General features: G+C 40.2%; 1 protein-coding gene across 2 annotated transcripts in view; it reads left to right on the top strand.

Moving 5' to 3' along the window:
• Positions 1–22,087, top strand: part of LOC116044599 (transmembrane protein 163-like) — a 23,785-nt gene extending 1,698 nt beyond the window's left edge. For both annotated transcript variants that reach the window (XM_035998406.1, XM_031291926.2), the window contains 7 exons: positions 3,630–3,749; positions 9,620–9,663; positions 9,775–9,866; positions 13,118–13,214; positions 19,262–19,373; positions 19,837–19,978; positions 20,734–22,087. In XM_035998406.1, the coding sequence (XP_035854299.1) occupies positions 3,630–3,749; positions 9,620–9,663; positions 9,775–9,866; positions 13,118–13,214; positions 19,262–19,373; positions 19,837–19,978; positions 20,734–20,794 (668 nt within the window). In that variant the 3' untranslated portion in view covers positions 20,795–22,087. The remainder of the gene's footprint in view (positions 1–3,629; positions 3,750–9,619; positions 9,664–9,774; positions 9,867–13,117; positions 13,215–19,261; positions 19,374–19,836; positions 19,979–20,733) is intronic.

Below are 22,087 nucleotides of genomic sequence, written 5' to 3'. Positions count from 1 at the left end.
AGGCAGCTTTATTTGTATAGCACATTTCAGCAACAGGGCAATTCAAAGTGCTTTACATGAAAACAGATTTAAAAATTGAAAACAGATAAAATACGAGAATAAAAGTTACAGTGCAGTATAAGAAATTAAACATTGAAGAGCAGTTAATATAAATGTATATGTATGTAATGTAAATGTAGAGTGCAAACTAATAGTGCAAATGTAGTGTTCAAAATGCATATTGGAATGATAAAGTATGTAATGTGTAGGTGAATGGCCAAAGTGGGGATGACCCCACTCATCAGCAGTTCAGGAGAGTGATGGCAGTGGGAAAGAAGCTGTTCTTGTGTCTGGTTGTTTTTGTGTGCAGGGATCTGTAGCGTCTGCCAGAGGGGAGGAGGCAGGAGGATGGCAGCAGTGTAGAAGACGGCCAATAGCCGTTGTGGTAGGCCATGCTTCCGCAGTTGCCGTAGGAAGTACATCCTCTGCTGAGCCTTTTTAAGGATGTTAGACTCCCACTTCAGGTCCTGGGAAATGATGGAGCCCAGAAACTTGAATGAGTCCACCTTTGACACTAGGCTGTTGGATATTGTGAGGGGGGAGCACTGTGGGGTCCTCCACCTCTGCTGCAGTCAGCGCGGGGAAGTTTTTCTGGGAGGCCGCTAGAGTAGCAAGTAGAAGCAAATTTACAGGTCAAATTAAAACCTCTTATCAGCCAAGCTAAGCATAATACTGATGTGAACAATAAAATAACACCTGTCTGTTATAACTCTGCAGATTGTCAGGTCCTGGAAGGCCGCCTTTGTCTTTCTGCCCTGCAGGCTATACAGTTTTACAACGTCATTGGTTGCCACTCGCCGTAGCATGCGCCGGATGGCAGTACCTCTGGTCGAACCTCCAAAGGTTGTCAGGAAAAGTTGCTGTAAAACATATATAAATACAAATTACACATGTAGAACAAAGTAGTGAGCTTGTACACTACCATTTTGTAAGATAAGTAAGATAAGCAATTATATAGTGTTATCTTAGGGCAGGGTAGGGCCACTTAATTACCATTTTGTTCCTCCTCTCCTGTTGACTGAGACTCCTGTCTAACTCCTGCAGCTCAGTGACTGTCGAGCAGGGCGACAGCAACACGTCATCGACTGGAGCAGAGGGAGGTGACTGGGAGCTCCTTAAGAGCATGAGCAGCTCATCCATCTTTTCCTCAAATGTGTCCATCCGCTGTGCCATGCGGGTAATGGATGTCCTCATGGCTATGGAATAATTAATGGTTTTAGTTGTTATACATTATATACTTTCATATGTGAACAACTTAAGTGAGTCTTCTTGCCTCTCTGTGTGATGAGTCACCTCCCTCTGTGTGATGAGTTCTGCAGTTTACAACAACAAAAAAGTTAAGTTACTCTCAAGTTCCTTGTCATGAAATTGTATTTAATTGGAAATGGAAAATTCAAAGCCACTGTACCTTCAACTGGGTCCCAAGATGAAGTGACAGGCAGAGCTTGCGTTACAATAGACCCATCCAGCTCTGGGCGACTGGCTGGTTTCCTGTGTGGTGTTGACTCATCTAAAAAGAAAGTAGATATGAATATTGGTCAGTTCATTTATGGTAGGTTTCTTGCACATGCCATTGCAAAAGATGAATTATGCTGTTAAATTAGACAATCGCTAAAAGCAGGTAAGTGGTTTTTTTTTTGTTTGTTAGGGGAACGTTCCATAAACTTACTTAAGGGTTAGGGGAACGTTAGGGGAATGTTCTCTAAAGGTTATAACGATAGGGGAACGTTAAGGGAACGTTCCCTAAAGGTTACAACGGTAGGGGAACATTTTCTAAAGGTTACAACGGTAGGGGAACGTTAGGGGAACGTTCCCTAAAGGTTACAACCGTAAGGGAACGTTCTCTAAAGGTTGCAACGTTAGGCGAATGTTCTGGGAACGTTCTGAGAACGGTCGATGTAACCAAAAACTAACGTTCCCTAAACGCCAGGAAAACTCCATCCATGGGAACCAAAAACTAACCAAAAAATAAACTTCAGGGAACGTTCCCGCAACCAAAAACGAACGTTTCCAGAACGTTCTGGGAACCAAAAATTTTTACCTGGGATACGCTGGAAATCTGTTTACGCTTGTATTCCTTCAACTATACTGAAAAAATGTTGCTATGGCAGGTATTTTACATCTTAAATATGGCACAGATGAAAGTGTGTTTGTATGAAATGCTTTTCCTGCACCTGTACACTGCCAAGTAAGTAATCAGATATTAACCTAAGATATACGGTATGTCATGTTAATTCAATATCTTGAAACTAGTCACTGTAATGTTATGGGTGCATTTTTAAGACCCAACCCTGATTAGTATTAGGATTCTAACCATAGGCTGTATAAATGTGCTAACAGAAGATCAGACATGATGTTCATTTGAATAGATAACTTAAACACATTTCAAGCCTCTGCAAGTTCATTGTCATACCAAAGTGAAAACAAGTTGAGACTAGCTCCCTGTAAGGTGTGAAAGACACCATTTAACTACATGTACTTCATAGATTTAGGTTTTTTTTTTAGGGTCTAGAGGACAGATTTACTAGATTAACTCAAAAGTGGATATGAATTACTCAACCAGGGAGCTTTTTGGCTTGTGACCCTTACAAAGAAACAGAGTTTAGTTGGGGTCACAGTTCAGATGTCTGAGTTGTGAGCAGTTCCACCACAGAGACATTCCCCATTGAAACTTCTCACATGGTTTCATTTCAATAAGGGGCAATGTTGGTCAATCAGTCAGTCAACCAGTTTGGTCCAGAGTGAAATGTCTCATCATCTATTGGATGGATTGCCATAATTTTGTACAGGCCTTCATGGTCCTGAGAGGATATCCTATTGAATGTGGTGTTCCCCTGACTTTTCCTCTAGCGCCACCATGAGGTTATCATTTGTGATTTTAAGTGAAATGTTTGACAAGATGTTTAAATAGATTTAAATGTTTAAATAGATTGCCATGCAATTTGGTTCAGACATTCACCAAAGGATGAATTGCAGTCCCTTTCATGAGCCCATAACTTTTCCTGTAGTGTAGTGCCATCATCAGGTCAAACTTTTAATCCGTCTAATGATTTGTTTTATGATTAAACATCAGCATGTTAGCATTGTCATTGTTAAAGCGCCCCTCTGTTTCCCTGCCCTGCTTCCTCTCTGAGTCATCCATCCATCCATCTTCTTCCGCTTATCCGGTAACGGGTCGCGGGGGTAGCAGCTCCAGCAGGGGACCCCAAACTTCCCTTTCCCGAGCCACATTAACCAGCTCCGACTGGGGGATCCCGAGGCGTTCCCAGGCCAGGTTGGAGATATAATCCCTCCACCTAGTCCTGGGTCTTCCCCGAGGCCTCCTCCCAGCTGGACGTGCCTGGAAAACCTCCCTAGGGAGGCGCCCAGGGGGCATCCTTACCAGATGCCCGAACCACCTCAACTGGCTCCTTTCGACGCGAAGGAGCAGCGGCTCTACTCCGAGCTCCTCACGGATGACTGAGCTTCTCATCCTATCTCTAAGGGAGACGCCAGCCACCCTCCTGAGGAAACCCATTTCGGATTCTTGTACCCTCTCTGAGTCATGTCTGTAAATTGTGTGTCACTGTGCCCTGTGTTTTTGTCTGCAGGTCTTCTGGAAAGCAGCATGCGTCTGAAGCCTCATGAAGCACAGAGTTACCGAAAGAAAGCTCTGTGGGTGTCTTGGTTGTCCATAGTGATCACAATCATCCTGGCCATCGCTGCTTTCAGTGAGTAACACTCATTTCCTTTAATGAGTCCGCTGGCTCACATGAAGAGATGCTTTTTACATTTCTGGTCAAAGACATCTAAGCAAATGAAATCCAAAGAAATACTGATGCCTGCTGTGGGTTCTTCAGTTGAAGGACAGGTTTGTTAATTAGCCTACTGTGACATCTGTTAAACAACAGTAGGCTACTTAAACCAGAGACAACATGAAGGACAAGCAACTTATGTGATCACGCTGCTTTGAGCCTCCCACTATTTCCACTTCAAATGACAATTTCACTCAGTCAAAAAAGCAACATGTAAGAAGTTTTATGTTTTTCAGGGCCAAGTTTGAGCGCCCACCTTTGTCGTAAGCATTTTCTGCGTTGATACAATGACTCATTCTGCGTTTTGACATTGAGAAGAGAAAGGGAAGAATTCTGAGTCTCTCAAACTTTAACATTGACTTCTCTGCATGTTTCCCTCTTTGAATCTAATTAGGGAAATAAGTCATTCACTTTGTTGATGTAATTAAGGTTATTCTGACATGTTTTTCAATTTGTGAAATTGGATTTGAAGGCCCATTTTAAAAAAAAAAAAAAAAAAAATCCTGCAGACATCTATCCATCTTTAAAAACATGACGTTCTGCAAAGTGGTGCTTGAGATGATGATTTTTGATGATGGAAATATCACAGACTCTGTAAGCCTTGTCTTGACCTGTCACCACCACATACTGCTATATTCAACTGTTGCTTCTTCCTCCCCTGCAGTAAATGCAGATTAGTGTTTGGCAGATGCATACGTAAAGAGGCTTTGCTGCTGTGTATCTTATCACCACATTGGTTTGCAGATGTGCAGAGATATGAGACATTCCTGTAATGCTGAAGACTGATGACAGTGAGAAACATAGCATGTCTTCCTTATGATCTTGTTTTTAAATGTTTTTGAGAATACATGTTAATTTAGCCTGATTCCCACAAACTGGCCATTTTCTTCACTGAACATCTTTTCATGCAATTTCTTCATCAGCCATTTTTATCACATCTCTGAAGTCCTGCAGTGGTATCACTCGCTTGCAACATCATGCCTGTCTTACTCATAAATGAAACATGGCACTGCTTGAGCTGCAGAAATAAGCAGAGGAAGACATGAATAAGGTAGCAGCAGTAATTCCAGTAAACAGGGATCTGACTTGCTCTCACACCGGGCCAGCGTCATTACACACACATAATTGTTTGTTTAGATTCTGACGCTCTCTAGAGAAAAATAAACAATCAATAATTAATTAGAGTCTTGTTTGAGGAGGAAATTAGGAATTGGAATTGTATCTGTTGCACAAGTTGACCGCTGGGGTCAGAATTAGTGAAGCGACTTGGAGTGAAGTGGCTGAAGGACGAAGACATTTTGTTTTGGAAAACAGAGCCTCTCCCTGAGTTCAGTCCGTGTTGTTTCAAACATTTTGCCCACTTCCTGCTCTGATAAGGAAACGTCGGTACAGAAGCAGGACTGGACTTAGTCTTACAACTTCCTTCTTTGTTGTGTGTGTGTGTGTGTGTGTGTGTGTGTGTGTGTGTGTGTGTGTGTGTGTGTGTGTGTGTGTAAGTTGCTTTAGCTATGTGTTTAATACATCCCACTCTAAAAAAGCTTTATTAATTGCAAATTGGAGAATCCAGTCCCACATAGTTCATTTGCAGATGCTTTGTGTTGCGGTGACAAAATGTTGCTTCTAGTCTGCTTTAATTATATTATTTATTGGATTTGTAACTATTTTATCATGTAATACAATACCATATCATTTTATCATATCAGAATAGTGTTATGCTCTTTTTGTGATTTGTGAAGTTAATGTGATGAAATCATTTATATCAGTGCAGTTGATACCACATCTATACAGTTTTTCATTTCATTATTGCACACAGTTTATAACAACATCAATTAGATTCACTATGATCTTATCATTGCTGTGCAAGCCTCCTTTTCTTTGTTTATCTGCAACTTCCTGTTTAATACAGTAGTGAAAATGAACATTTATTAGCAAACAAGCACTGCACCAGTTGCGTAATCACTTGTTAAACCTTCTGTGAAACTGTCACTGGGTGTTTGGAGATAAGCCAAGGAGTTGCATTGTAAATAATTTATATCTTATTATTCTACTACCAAAAGGTTAAATTCTCATGTGAAATTTGTATAATAAAAGATCGATACTTGGCGTCCGTGTTAGGGCTGCTCCCTCTTAGTCGATTAGTCGACTAATCGGTCGTTTTGGTCTTAGTCAACTAAGATTTCTTTAGTCGATTAGTCATGTTTTATGCTTTTTTTCATGCTGAATGACTTATTTCCAAGAAACATACGAGCACATCTCTGGTAAACACAAGAATTAAAGTGGTGCTTTTGCATGACTCTTTGCGGACAAACTCAGATTTACAGATCTGTCGATTAAATCAACTAATCGATTAGTCGATACAATTGAATGAGTGTTAGTCGACTAAGAATTTCTTCAATCGAGCACAGCCCTAGTCCGTGTATCAATACAGTCTTGCCACGGAAAATATTGCATATTATGCTGCATCCCCCCCCCCCCCCCTCCACCCCCACCCCCACCCCTAGCAGCAACCACAGCAGCCAATTTCAGTCTGAACTGTTGTGTTTGGATCAAATAGAAGCAGATGTGTTGGCAGAGTTTGGGTTTATGTGACCCACAATGTCACATCCAGTAAATGTTTTGTGCTCTGCAATCCTTCCTAGAATGAAATGGGCCGAGTACAACTTAGTTGAATAAATGAAAATGTAATAGAGCCCTCGCTGCTGCTTTAATAACAAGGCGTATGCATTGCTATATAAGTACAGCAAGACAAACACCATCAGTCCACCAACTGTAAAAACAATCTTGACAGCAAAGTTTTTCACTGATATGCATAATGCAGCTCCAGAATCAGCCAATAAACCGGCAGAGCTCGGATGGTGTTTTATCGTGTGTGTGTGTGTGTGTGTGTGTGTGTGTGTGTGTGTGTGTGTTGTGTGTTACCCTGATGCGATGCTGGAGCTCCGTCCCCACTGACACCCACCCAGCTTTCTTGAGAGCCAATTAGCCATCGCTGGGCTCAGCTTTGACAACTGCAGAGCCGCAGCAGCTTCATTTACACACAATTTCTTCTTTCTGCTCCTAATGAAGGAGCTAGGAGGAGAAAAGGGAAGGAAAGAGGGGCTGAGGGAGGAGGAACATACATTTCTGGATTGGGATCACCAGCTCATAATGTTACAGGCAGATCTGTGGGGTTTCCATTCCAAATGAGACTTTTAATAATAAAATTGCATGAAACCAAACGTATTTTCAGCTATCTGAAGAATTTAACTACAAGCTGTCGATTCAGTGTTTTACTTTTTACTTGATGATTATAGTAGATGGTTTTGTATTTCAAAAATCAAACACAGAATCTGCATCCATTCCACTTGTATACCTTTCTGTGAGGCACTGTGTAAAGTTATATACTGTATTAGCCCTGCCATATGTTCTTGTGTTATTTGCTCAGTTGGTGTGTCCAAACCCTTCACATGTAAACAAAAGAAGTAACCCTAATGTGCCTGCTACATTTCCCTTGTTATTTCAACTCTGGCAGATGTGTGATGTGTCTCCCTCCCTCTCTATTTACCTTAATTTGAAAAGCTGTCACGTTTTATTTGCTGTATCATATGTCTGTTACCACGCTAAGAGCCGAGGCACCCAGGGTTTGACATTTCTTTTGACAAGAAGAATATCTCCACCCTGGATGTTTAAAGAATAGATCAGCCATGCGATGTTCATTGTGTGATCTGTTTTCATTTCATATGCTTCATACAGTATACATACACTATATGATGTACTATATGTAAACTATGTGATGATTGATAGTAAATAACAGTATCTTTTTTTCACTAGTTTTACAGTCCTCTAACCATATTTACCAGAAAACGAGGTCTTCACATGAATAGAAACATCTGGACATCACATTAAAGTCAAAATCAATCAAATTTTAACATTTAATGCCCAAACTGTACACATGGTGTTTTAGTTGGCTTTTTTTTTTGCTTTTTAAACATCTTCTTTTTAAATTAATTAAAGGACAAATGAAAAATGTAAAAAAATTAACATAGCAGGCGCAACGGGGGCCCTCGAGGTCCCTGCACCCCTTAAAAATGTTCTCCCATTTCATAAATTCAATTAAATATACATTTTAGTCAAACATTTCTATGAAAGAAATATAAATAATTGTAGTAACTTCAAGTCTTTTGATTGGTTGCTCAGACCTCGTGCGTCAGAGAGAGAAGTTTGGCTGTATCAGAGCACTAGCAAAGTTTGGATGAATCAGCTAACGCTAACTACACGTTAGCCGGGAGTAAAAAAACAAACAAAGTGTTTGCTCTGTGGGACTTTATGGATCGTTTTGTTTAGTTAAAACGAGCGAGGTTAGAAGTTGACTGATGCAGAAAAACATAGGTGACGATAATCTGTCTGATGAACTTCACCTGGCAAAGCGCCATATTGGGGGAAAAAAACAGAATGGGGTTAACGTAACGTAACGTAACGTAACTGTCACCTGTGTCATTAAGGCCTCCCGGACTTATTCAAGCTGTGATTGACCGTTTTGCAAATAATCACAAAAAACATATTTCTTTAAATTGACTATAAGCTGCCAATTAACATTAAGGACCTTAGTGCAGGCAATTTAACGTTATGTGTTGTGTCATCGTTAATGTGTGTGCCACATGTTTTCTGTTGACCTTTGGTGATGATGGTAATGGTAGGCACTAATGTAGGTGATATGTGCAGTTTGACCTGGTCTTCCAGTTCTAGTTCAGCACAGTGTGCTTTCTTGTAAGTGATGCCATTCTGTTGATAGTGATGGTTGTCAAGTGAAATTGGTTGTTATGTGCTGGCTACACATATAACATGTATAAAACTGTATTAAAAAATATTTCTGTAACTCTGCATGGCTGCAAAGTGTTTCTGCTAGTCCAAATTTGCTTAAATTGACTCAGGAAGAGTTAAAATGCTCTTTGTTTCAATTTGAGCCCAAACTTTTAATTTGTGAAAATCTCAAGTTGAGCTACATACTGAAGTTGGGGGGATAAGAATGTGCAGTATTTCAGCTTCAAGATGGTAACGTTACAAACTGTTGCCCTTTAACCTCTATTTCTGAGCTTCTTTGCCATTAATGACATACTTTGCAAAAGCATGTAAAGGCAGCGCTCATTTCTGTTTTTTATTTTGGGCTGGGGAAGTGGATGATTGCACCTTCACCCCAGAGAGAGTCGACGAAACAAGAAAGGATGAAGGAAGGTTTGGATGAAGGACGATGAAGAGAATGGGAGGGAATGAGGAGATAGAAGATGGAAGGTATCATGATTTTGCTATCCTTGCAGAAAGAAAATGAGCGACTAAAGGGGAAGCACAGAGAAAGAGATACCACACAATGCTGTGTTTCTGCATGCAGGGCTGAGACGAGTTTCTGGCCCCCAGTGAGTGTTGCTAAAAATAAACCTGGGAAGAGAGGAGAGGATTCCTCCCCTCTATCTATCTGCATCTTTCTCCCTTTTGTCTCTCCTTCATTCTCCTCTCATTGCCTGCCATTGCAGAAGATTACACACAGTGTCTCTGGCTCAGTGTTTGTATTCAACACATCGACAGCTTATTATCACTTGGCCAAAACAGGCACATAATATGCCGATAACCAAATTGTTTCAGTGAACAAAATGCATCTTACTTGTTTCTTAATAACTAGAACCACAATTCCTCACAATAATGCACCTTTAGACTTATATGATAATCATATATGATCAATATAGTATGTTTTGAAAGCACATTGTATGAGTTACTTGTTGTTCAGTGTGTCTCTCTCTCTGTTTTCTTTGCAGCTGTTTCCATCATGCGCCACAGTGCTTCAGCTTTTGGATTTGCTGTAAGTTGACTGTAAAGCCTCCACTTCACTAAAGCTACGAATACGATGGCTAACACTGTATGCTGTCGTAAAGAGAATGTAAAACATCTGTTTTATGTTTTCACTCTGCAGTTTGATGCCACGCTGGATGTGTTGTCCTCTGTCATTGTACTGTGGCGGTACAGCAACGCTGCAGCCGTCCACTCAGCACACCGCGAATACATGTAAGTACAATCACCGTTCACTCAGTTCATATCAAACCTGGTTCAAAATCAAAAATCCGTTTTGAGTCCATACTTAAAAATGCCTTATAAAGTTTATAATTATATACATTTGTGACATTAACATCACTAAAATGTTACGCTAAAAATAGGTAATGATGTGATGGCTTGCACCAAATGTAGCTAAAACATTCCTGTTTGATGTTCTAAACACCTACAGTGTTAAACAGGTCTTTCCCTGGAAAAATCACTTGCGTTTAATTGTCTTAGTGTAAGTGTTAGCCACCCAAATGAAAGTGAACAAATATGATATGCATCTTGCAGGTTATCATTAATGTAATTTTTTTAAATCAATGCTTAGGCAGGAATAGTGTCATTTTGACCTCTTGTTTTTGTCTTAAAATCTAATATTAAGGACACTTCTTGTAGACGCCCTGCAGTTGTTTAAGCTTTTGTTGGCTTGCCCAGATGGTTTAGTTCCATCTATGACCAAACAAACCCAGACAAGTGATGAAATCCATTTCAATGTGTCCACAATCGTGTGTGTGTGTGTGTGTGTGTGTGTGTGTGTGTGTGTGTGTGTCTGCTTTGTCCTGTAGAGGAGTGTGTCAGATAAAGGGTCTCTTCAGCTTTGTCAGCCTCGGCCCACTGGGACCGATCACAGACAGGCGCCTCATGTCTTATCTGTACCTGGCTGAGAAGTGTGTGTGTGTGTGTGTGTGTGTGTGTGTGTGTGTGTGTGTGTGTGTGTGTGTGTGTGTGTGTGAAGGTCAGGTGGGCCTGTTGAATGGTCAGGGTGCTGGCAGCAAGCAGGCGATCGAAAGTGAGAAAAAAAGAAACGCGAGTGAAAGGCAGTTGTCTGTCATTTTATTTCTGTTCTGCTCTATTCGATGAGTTTTAACATTACCAGAGACGATACACAATCAATTAATTTAAATAATAACCAGCATCTGTTTCTGATCATTCAGTCCCAGCACGCACACACACATACATACACACACACACACACACAGACACACACACACACACACACACACACACACAGAGGAGCGACTGCTAATTGCTGTGGAGGCGACAGATGAGCTCCCGTCCTCTGGAGATTAGGTAGTAACACAGACAGAAAGACATTAATTCAACCGTCGATTAAAATATCTGACATGTTACAAACAATAAAATACCAGTTAATGCAAACAGAAAGGTAAATTTCCCAATCAAGAAATAGTTAGCAAGTAACTCTGTCTAATACCACAAATAGTTGTTTTTACATTTCTGTTGGTGTTCTGTGTGTGTAGGTAGTTGATAACTGTTTTCCCTTTTACAGTTTATGCTAAGCTAAGCCAATCTACGGTGTCCGACAGGGGCAAACGCACTGCATCTAACACATGCAAATAGACAAAACACAAGCAAATAAAGAAAACTTCTTTCTTAATTTGACATTACATGCGCAGCATTTAGGGGAGAGAGAGAGAGAGAGAGAGAGAGAGAGAGAGAGAGAGAGTGTGTGTTTTGGAGTAGTAAAGAAGAAACATAAAAAGGTGCTAATTCATTTTTACGTTTGGCCCTAGTCTTTTACACTATTATAAAAGAGCACCAGGTTTACATATCTACCGTGTTAGAGACTGACTTCTACAAGAGCTTGCTAGCTAACACTAGTTAGCCCATATATGTTACTGAAAAGTAGAACACTTAAAAATATCATAAAAAAATTAGGAAAACTAAATATCCACTCTGAGACAACCTCACCTTCCGTTGTGTAAACTGGATGCAGGGTTTTTCTGTTGCATTTGTTTTCAGGGTTTGTGTGCTTTTCATTTTGCATCGTTTTTGTATTTGCAGCGCGTGTGTGTATTTGGTTGTGTTGTGTGTATTTGCAGTGTGTTTGCTAAATGCTGCGCATGTGTTGTCAAATAATGAAGATAATTTCTTAATTTGCTTGTTTTGTCTATTTGCATATGTTTTTAGACTTCCTCCTGGATCTCACACACACACTGTAAACACAGATATATCCATAAATGGTCTGAAACTCAGAAAAGTGACAATTACCTGCAAGCGCACACACATGGATCCACAAGTACTTAAATAGACGTACACACATATAACCACATATATGAACTAACACTCAAATACATATTGTAGCATTGTGTTTCTGATCTGCACTTCCAGCTGTTTTGTGTGGGTTTGTTAGACAGCTAGTGAGAAAACTACTGACAACTGGGTATTCAATATTATTATTATTCAGTTTTGCGTCTGTCTGTGTTTGATAGAGGAGATATGGCTGAATAGTGATGCCCGGGTTACAGACCGGTTGCCAAGGTAACAAGCTTGAGATGTCAAAACAAGACAAATTAGGGAGTTTTGCTCTCAAATGAAACACGGAGCCCTTCTAAACAACAACACCTTAATTCCTTAATTTACATGACTGTGGCAAATGTTAGAATGAGATGCTGTTGTTGTGGCGGTATTGACATTAAAAAGAATTGACATCCAGATGTGATATGATGGATGTATTGAAACAGAAGCTGTGTTTTTCTGAAAACCTTCACTGGTCTCTTTGCTGTTTTGTTGTTTTTGTTGTGGAGCCAACAGCAGCTCAGAGACACGGTGTCATGTTTACATCCACTGTGTGCAAGAAACAACAGGGGGCCTGTTAGTGCACCTGGCTGAGGTGTGTGTGTGTGTGTGTGTGTGTGTGTGTGTGTGTGTGTCCTGCTGTGGACTTCCAATAGTGATGTTGGGAGTTGCCTTGGTTACCTTATCTGGTCAAAACCCAAGACACAAAGTGTGGTTCGAGAGCAGCCTTCAGAATTGAACACACATTGGAAGCCATGCATGACAAGGGCATATGCTCCAGTTGTTTTTTGTCTCCTTCGAGACGTTGTTAATTGGATAAAGGTTTTTAAAGGACATCTGCTGCTTCTAACTAAGTCTTCACAGAGCATCTGTACATCAGGGTAACACAGTTAACTGTGATTCAGAATTTATTTGGGGTCACAGGAACATTTTAGTTTTAGCTATCTTTTTCTCAGCATAAGGTGTTCTTATTTAGTCTGGTGATTCTGAATGTTGCTAAAATACAGCAGTAAGTTACTGCTGACTGTCAGCAACACTGCTGGCAATACATGTACTTTGATAGACAGCCACCACAGCTCTATTGGCTTACACAATCCAACTTGGAACTGGCACTGTAATGTGCGTTTGTGTAGATAGTAATATACTCGTCACCACAGTTTTCCTCTGTCTCTTTTCCCCTGCAGAGCCTGTGTTATCCTGGGCGTGATTTTCATCCTGTCTTCCTTGTGCATTATGGGTAAGGCCATCCATGACCTGGCCACCAAGCTGCTACCTGAAGTGGTAAGAATTTATCAACTACCAATAAAAAAGCCGGATTCAAACAGAGCTGCAAAGACTGGATGAAAATGTAGATAATATTCGATTAGAGTTTACTACCACATGTTGTAAGATGACATATACATCTTACACTAAATGTCAGTGTGCATGAAATGACTCTGACTGTGGTGCAGGGGTCAGAATTTGATTCAAACTGGAGATGGAGGAGATCTTTGGATTAAAGCATCTACCATATGGGCCAGATTATGTTATCCATTTAACCCTAAACACATTAACATTCTGTAGTACACTGACAGCTGTATTACTGTCAGCTGAACAGTCAAGCTGGGTCACTTAACAGTTTTGTCCATCTCACTGGAGTCAGGGTGCAGAATTTAAGCCAAACATTTGGTGTATAATCAGATTCTTTTAGTGGAATTTGAGGCTATTTTTAAGGCTTGGCCAGATAGTCACAAACACTTTGTCCAGCCAGGACTCGTCTGCTCTCCCCGCTGTAATACCACCAGTCTGCCAGAGACGAGGATTTCTCTCAGAATCCCAAAAAAGCCCTATTGACTTTGTGCCTTTCTCTATTGATATCCTCTCAAAATCTGCATGTACTTCTCAGCGTCCAAGACAAATTTACATGAAGCTACTGACGTAACGTGGCTGATTCTGTCTTTCCATTTGAACTGGAAGTACGTCTAATAAGATGGCCGTCACATGGTGCTGGTCACTGGAGGGTTGGTGTTTCAGGCCCGACTGAGGCCAAGCAATAAAGAGAAGCAGCTCAGTGTTGTTACTGAACAGATGGAGAGTTTGGGCTCTGGAAAAATCACAAATCACATCTGGATGATTAGGTTTATTGTAATTTTATATCTTGAGGCTGCGGTGGTGCATTAGGTTATCTTGTCAAACTGCTATATTGCTTTATTCATATTTGACTGTAACAGTATATTTCATATTCTTATTAAGTTAGCTGGTGTGAGGTCATGCAGATTCAACACAAAGGGGACAATTTGTAAATTTGCATCTTTGCTCTTGCTCAGTCTGCTACAATTGTCAATTTTTTTGTATCTATTAGCATTAATCGATATTTGTAATTATGAAAATTACTTGCAGTAGTGCTACATTAAGTCTGTCATTTATTACTCATTGTCACATTCAAATACAAAAAGGATTAGAAAGACTTATGTCCCACTATGTTTTTCAGAACAAACAGATTTTAAAGCCCCTGAAAAGTTGGCTTAAATATTGTTTTAATATGTATTTTTCTAAAATGGTAAGTAGTTTTGACTATACACTGCCCTTCAAAAGTTGAGAATCCCCTAACACAAAAGCTTGATTGTGTCCTGTCACATGTCTGAGAGGACCACTCTATATTTTTAAATGGTCTTTAATGCTTTTAGGTTTTAGATAGGCCTCTTTACAAATGTTATGTTATTTTGTATGAAGGGTGCACAATGGTTCAACCAGACTGACAATTGAAAGGGCATAAAGAGGCATAGATCCCTCTGAGCAACAGTTAAATAAGAAGAGAAGAAATCAGCAGTCATTGGGAAAAGAAACTGGAAGCTTAGTATCAAAATGTGTGCAGATTTTAATAGGAACAGCTCCCTGTTTGTGTCAAGTGCACAATAACACAGCCTTTAACAAGCTGGAATAAACAGGTAACATGTTGCTTTAGCAAAGCTCTTCTTCAAAGAAAAAAAATGCAGAAATCTTTCATATGAAATAACCAAAAACTGTCATTGCTCATAGTAATAAGCTGAAAATCAGATCAAATGTTATTTTTGTCTCACACCAAGCAAAATATTTTCATTTAATGTGAGATCATTTCAATTCCCAAACAACCAACCCAGCTTGGAGAAAGGCGGATCGATTTTCACCTCAAGACAAACTGGACTGAAAACAAGAGAAATTATTGTCCAGCAGCTTTAATTGGTTTTCACAAAAACATGATTTTCAGCCTCTACATTCGATTAGGTTTGTTTTTCTTCTGTGTGTATGTATATGAGTGTGTGTGTGTGTGTGTGTGTGTGTGTGTGTGTGTGTGTGTGTGTGACAGAGGTGTAACAGTGTTGCTGCTGCTGGATGAAGAATGTCACAAATCTCAGGTGTGAAGACTGAAATAGTTTTAATACCCTATTGCCAGGCAATAGTCATCCCTGTAGAAATGCAGTCGAGGACCTGAACGTAATGATGATGATGATTAAATATGGATACATTATGCTTTGGTTAGCTGAATTACTGTTGAGAGATTATTCAGGCCCTTCACTGCCTCTTTCTACTTTAGCTCTATGATCTAATTCACACTGGTGTAGTTTTCAAAATAGAAAAAGAATTGTTGCTGTCTGTTTTAGCCTCAAATGCACAATTACATCCATTATAGAATGAGCTGTATCTAATGTACAGCTCCCAGGCTGTTTCTTTTTGTTGTGTGAAGTTATCTAATTGCTAAAAACTGTTTCAAGACTCTCAAAGGAGCTAATATCAGAATACAGGATCTTAAAAGCTGGATATCTGAGCTACAGCATGACACAAGTTAAACTTATCCCATAGAAAAAGTACACAGCACACATACAATTTTTAAAATATACTTTTAATCACATTCCTCAGAAGAAAACCTTAAGTAAGCTGTTTTATTTAAGATTTAATGAGTATACTGATTAACTTTTCTAAGATCGGCTCAGGTTAAGATCAAACTTTAGTTATAATGTAAGTGTTGACTAAGTGGTGATTTACGTATCACTAAATTAATACAGTACACTCAGTAACAGCTAGGTGTAACCATAGACTGTATAAAACAGGGTGTAACTGTTGCATAGCTGACTGAACTAACATCTGACCTGATAGTTGATAAAAGGCTGTCAAATAACAATGTCGATTTTGAATGACATTTCACAAAAAATAACACAATGTACTTCAAATTACAGCATGTTATGCTTAGGGTTGGGTACCGAAACCTATGCAAACGGTAGTATTCGGACCGGATTAGAATGCAAATTTCGGTTCCGACTGAAATATTTTCCCTCTGTCACTCCAGCGGCAGACTCTTTTTTCTTTCTCCCTTTTCCGCAGTGTGGTGCACGTGCAAGCGCGTGTCCGCACTATTCTCCGACATGCACTCTACAATCACTGCTGAAAGACGGGTTTTTGTACACGCTCCGAAACGGACGTAAAAATATCACACTTTCTCTGTAGTCTACCGTTAGCTAGCTATCGTAAATGTAGGCTACTTTTAAAACGCCATATTTTCCCTCTGGGCTCACCAAAACGGACGTAAAAGCATATTAACCATTCACTGCACGTGATCGCTAGTAAACATATTACACTTGCTCTGCTAGTCTATCGTTCAGGACAAGACCCTGTAGCCTGGTGGTGGGGGAGGCGGGACAGCCTCCCCAAATTGTCTGCCCTTTCAAACACATACCTGTGTGTACAGGCCTCTTGGACACCACCTGGGAGAGTTTTCTCCTGTGCAGGACATGCCATACGTCAGGAGAGGTATTGTATCTTACCAGAGAAGGCAAATATGGTCATTTTTCTGCAAAAGAACTGCTAAAGTTAGAAACTGGTTGGCATACCAACTCAACAACATTTATTTTGTTGTTACTTGTTAATAGTGTAACTGTTATTTGTTAAATTATTGTAGTTATGTGTTAGGTGACTTAGGTTTACTTATTATATATTTAAGTACTTTAAAACATTAATATATTGTTCAATTTAAACCTCTCTAGAGCCAGTGTTTTGTTTTGTCCGTTCTGGGCTACTGTAGAAACATGGCGGCGCAACATGGCCGGCTCCGTTGAAGAGGACCCGCTCCCTAAGTAGATATGATGGGCTTATTCTATTATGAATGTTCTATTCTACTGTTGCCAATATATCCCTCTAAATCCTACACACTGCTCCTTTAACTCTGAAAATGATAATAATTATGATTTATTGATGTATTGGACCAATCTATTCATCTGTGGCTGCAGTGAGGGGAAGAGACGGGTCTGACCGACAGCGAGCGGCAAGGCAGACAGATTGTTTTACTTTCTGAGTCAACCTGCTCCTCTTCGCTCACACAGTCGGGTTCTACCAGACTGCTTTCTGGTGCATCACAGTTTGAGTTATATATAGCTTGTGTATGCCTCACAGCCCTCCTCAGTATGCAGATGCTGGAAATAAGGTTACTTTTCACAGCCTCCCTCTCTTCCTCCTCATTATGAAATAGTGAGAGAGAGAGAGAGAGAGAGAGAGAGAGAGAGAGAGAGAGAGAGAGAGAGAGAGAGAGAGAGAGAGAGAGAGAGAGATTTGACACCTGACTGTTCCTGCTCTGATAGTCCTCAGGGTCCAATTAATGTCAGTTAGCCACCAAAACAGTTGTAGTCGTCATGCTCATCAAACTAAAGACCTGGGAGATTTCAGTTCCTAAATGTATGTTTGTGTGTGTAATGGAGCTGCTTGGTAAACATTCAGACCAGGTAATACCACAGTAATTACACTGGGTTTTTTTGGGGTTTTTTTTTTTTTACATTATTATCATTACAATTTTGAACTAATTTCTCCACATCCAATCATCATCATAAATGATAGTTTTTGGCCTACCTGACTTATCAGAACAGTTGGCACTGTTTTCATATTCTGCACAAGAATCTCTGGAAGTCAAATGTAAATGTCAAGCACTGTTCACATTCTGTGCACGGTCGGTCTGTCATGAAATCGCTGTCTTGTGTGTATGTGTGCGTACCAACCCACCTACTTTGAATGTTGATTTAAAGTTCACTGGGGGGGATTCCCCATAAAGGTACACAGATACCATAGAATGTGGAGTACTTTAAGCTGTAAAATACTTACAGTGTATCTAATAGTCCTCATTTTGCGTTGGTATGTAATGTTAAATTGCTGTTAGTGCAAAGAACAAGGCAGGCGTGTCATTTTACACAGCCTTCAATATTTTCTATAAAATTAAGATTTTAAACGGTGGTAAATAATGAATAGCTCCCATTTGCAAAATGTGTGTATGTCTGTATTTGTTGGTATTGATGATTTGTCCTTTGATGCTGAAGAATATGTTTAGGATAATACACTATGTATGTTTTACTATTTATTTTTCGCACCTGAGTCACGGCACTGACTCAGGTCTATGCAGCATGCTGAGGTTTTCTCTCCATCTCCTCTTTGGTGTCTGTGAGCTCGCCAAATTAGCTTTACATGGCTCCAAGGCCATAGTGCAATATTAATGCTGCCGCAGAGGCACTGAGTGCGCCATAGCCCCTCTTTCTCTTTTCTCATCCCTCCCTCCCTCTCCTCCATCAGTCCTTGTTCTGAGCATTTGAATTTTTGGCATCTTTCCGGTGAATCTCACAACAGGCACATAAAGAAAGTAATCTTAAAATTATTTAAAACCAAAAGGACATGTAAGGATAAGGCAGAGCATTTGATGAGATACAGATAATTGCCAGGAAAGGTAATAAAATAAGGGCTAGGGGAAGCAAAGGGAAACCTTTTTTGGGTATAATTTGAGTGAATGGTCGAGAGGGGAGGTGATGTGATTCAGTGGAGATGTAGTGGATGATCATGATAGTGTCTCTGTTTTGAACAATAAAAGTGCAGCTTAATTAGCTGGGATGATAGCTGACAGAAAGGGTGTAGGTTTGGTTTAAGAGAAGATGCCATGATTGTGTTTGTGTTGGTTACACTTCGTAACTCTGGATTCAATGAGTAAAGGCGTAACCCTGTTAGAGCTGAGAAATGTCTCTTTCATTAATAATGTTACAAAATATTTGAAATGTTATAAAAATAAGTCATATTTTTAGTCCACTAACTCACTGACTACCTAAAATCATGTTTAGTTACCTTAATACTGAATGATAGATGAGGTTGCGTTTTTACTAAAAAAAGAACATTGTTGTTTAGTATAAAATCTGTAAAAGTTTCTCACAGTTTCATGTGGATCAACCAGTAGTGCACCTGAGGGACACCGGTGACGTGACCGGGCGGTGAAGACAGAGCAGATCATCAAATGAAAACAAACCATGACTCCCACTTTCTCTCTGTGCTTCTGTGTGTGTCTATGTCAGGATGGCTTCCTGTTCACCGTGTCCATCGTCAGCGGCTTGGTGTGCATCTCCCTGGCTGTGATCAAGTTTATGCTTGGCAAAGTGCTCACGAGCCGGGCCCTCGTCACTGATGGTAGGTGCACACACACATGCTCCAACACCTCTTATATCAGTCTGTCCACTCATATTTGTAGGAAGGTTTTTTTTTTTTTTACTCATGAAGTACTGTCCTTTTCCTAGTACCAGCATCACAGTGTGACTTCTACGTTAATATTGTGTTTGCACAAACACGCTCACATGTCTGTAACACTCAGGTATCTTACTCGTGCTTACATTCCTTCCATGGAGTAGCAGATACTTGTGGTCACGCAGCAGTTTGTCACCTTCATTTTGAGTATCTGTCAGATATTGGAGGCATTTCAAGAATCTGTAATAGCACAAGACACTTTGTATACTTTAAGAGGCCACCGCAGGCAATATCACATGTCCATGGACTCTTAGCAGTCTCCGAGGGAAGTCCAAACACAACGTAAGCTGAATTTCAACACTAAGCCGACAAAATCCCCATCAACTGACTTTTTGTTTTCTTTTTCCAGGATTCAATTCCCTGGTGGGGGGAGTCATGGGGTTCTCCATCCTCATCAGTGCTGAAGTGTTCAAGCATGAACCCCAGGTGTGGTACCTGGACGGGACAATAGGTGTCCTCATGGGTCTTATCATCCTCGCCTATGGAGTCAAGTAAGTGATTACTAGAAGTTATTAGAGGGCTGGTTTATTCGGATAACAGACAACGATATGTAAGGTTTGCTGGTAGTAAATCTAAATGTAAGATTAAATGTGGAGTCCTGCAAGGATCGGTATTGGACCATAAACTTTTCATTTTTTTTCATTATATGTGAACTATATTTGTAAATATGTTTTGTTCTGGAGATGATTTAAAGAAATATAATAGTTACAGTAATAGTAGAGGTATCTATTTTGGCCAAAGTATTTGAATCATAAACTCACGAATAAACAATTATTTGGCTTAATTTGTAATGTAATGAGATATATATATATATACATGTGTACCACAAAGTTCTATATTAGCACCTGTTCTGTTTTCCATTTTGTATAAAAAATATAGGAACAACTAGCCCAGATGATAGACAGTTGCCCTGCCTAAATCAAGCTATCACTGACCTCCAGACTGCCATCCACAAACAGTAGTTTAGCATTTAACCAATTAAAATGAACCCTAAAAAGCATGCACAAACTAATGCATACCTTTATCCAGAAATCATGCACAAACATTACTCTTCAAACAAGTAGGCTTTCAGATGAAAGGTTTTATCTTTGCTGCTGATGCAGTGAGATTTTCTGCCTTAAACAACACCCAAAATGAATGTATGTCCGTGTGCAGTGTCTCAATAAGTCGGAATGGAATGCACACATTTGTATATTATCAAAGTGTTTGCATCAACTCTGTTTTACCTTCTCTTCTTCTGTTGCAGGCTGTTGCTCGACATGGTCCCACGGGTCCGACAAACCAGGAACTACGAGCGTTTTGAGTGACGGACCACCAAGGAAAGAAAGAGGGAGAAGACGAGGGTTTGGGAGGGATGGAAAGGGGGCTGACCAACTGACTGACTGACAGGAGAGGGACAGGGGTTACAGTTCCCACAGTCTCAGACGATAACATTCAGTCCCCGAGGTGCCAGCGGAGGCTTCAGTGTCTGTACAGTCCTCCCATTCAAAAATTTGAACTATCCAGGCTGATGATGACAGTGCGGGTGGATACAATTCTTGGCGCCTTTTAAGTGTGTTACAATTTGGTGTACATATTATATATGTATCTGTCTTTTAACAGTGAATTAATTTAACTGTTCTTTCATGCCTCCGTATTTAAACAAGAGGGTTAAAAAGATAGAGGGAGTAAACTGTGAACTTAAACATTTTTTTGACTCAGTTGTAGTAGAGACTGAGACGAGCTTGGACTGCAGCGTGCAGGAGACATATGGACCCAGAGAGTCCATAACTCCTTAGAAGCAACAGATTTTTGTACAGCAAGTTGATGTACAGTACCTCAGTTACACCTTATCACCCTGTCAAAACACAGCAGTTTATTTTTTTCCCATGGTTGCCAGAGGCCTTTGCTCAGCTGTGCTATAAACTTTTGTAGTGTGGCAGGTCACACTGATTGATGTAGCTGATGTAGCAGTGCAGGATTAATGGTGTTTTACCTTTTATATGACCAGAGAGGATATATCAATACAAGGCCCATTTGGCATAGGGAGCAGGTATATAAGCGCACACACACACACACACACACACACACACACACACACACACACACACACACACACACAAAGGATCAGTAACATGTGAGTTGCTTTTTGCAATATTTATCTAGACTGTTGTGGCGGGAGCAGAAGCCTGGAGTGGGGACAGTTTCAGCAACCTAATGCCAGCGCCAGCTTACAGTCCTGGAGGATAAAAATCCTGTTTTTGGCCTCCATTCACTAAGAGTCATGACCTGACTCGCCGTCCAATTCACTGTAACAGAAGGAAAATAGCAAAAGCTAGCTCAGCTACTGAGCTCCTGCTATTTTCCTTCTCCTTGTGAAATCTTGATTAGAGCAGGTTTAAGGTTATGAGAAATATTTTTGATTTAAACTAAATTTGTCTTAAAGGTTTGCACTAAGCAATGTGGACTAATGTGTAAACTTTATTGAGAAGTAAAGAGGAAAGGCAATCAGTTGTTGTGTGTATGTACCCTCATTTCACATTACACAACTAGATGAGCAAGACGGAAGGAAATCAGCATTACAGTGACTGTGAATAAAAGAAAAGGAGAGAGAGAGCTGG

This window comes from Sander lucioperca, chromosome 24 (genome assembly GCF_008315115.2).
Source record: "Sander lucioperca isolate FBNREF2018 chromosome 24, SLUC_FBN_1.2, whole genome shotgun sequence".
Classification (NCBI taxonomy): domain Eukaryota; kingdom Metazoa; phylum Chordata; class Actinopteri; order Perciformes; family Percidae; genus Sander; species Sander lucioperca.
Note: the sequence above shows the minus strand (reverse complement) of the source record. Positions and strands in the feature narration are given on the sequence as shown.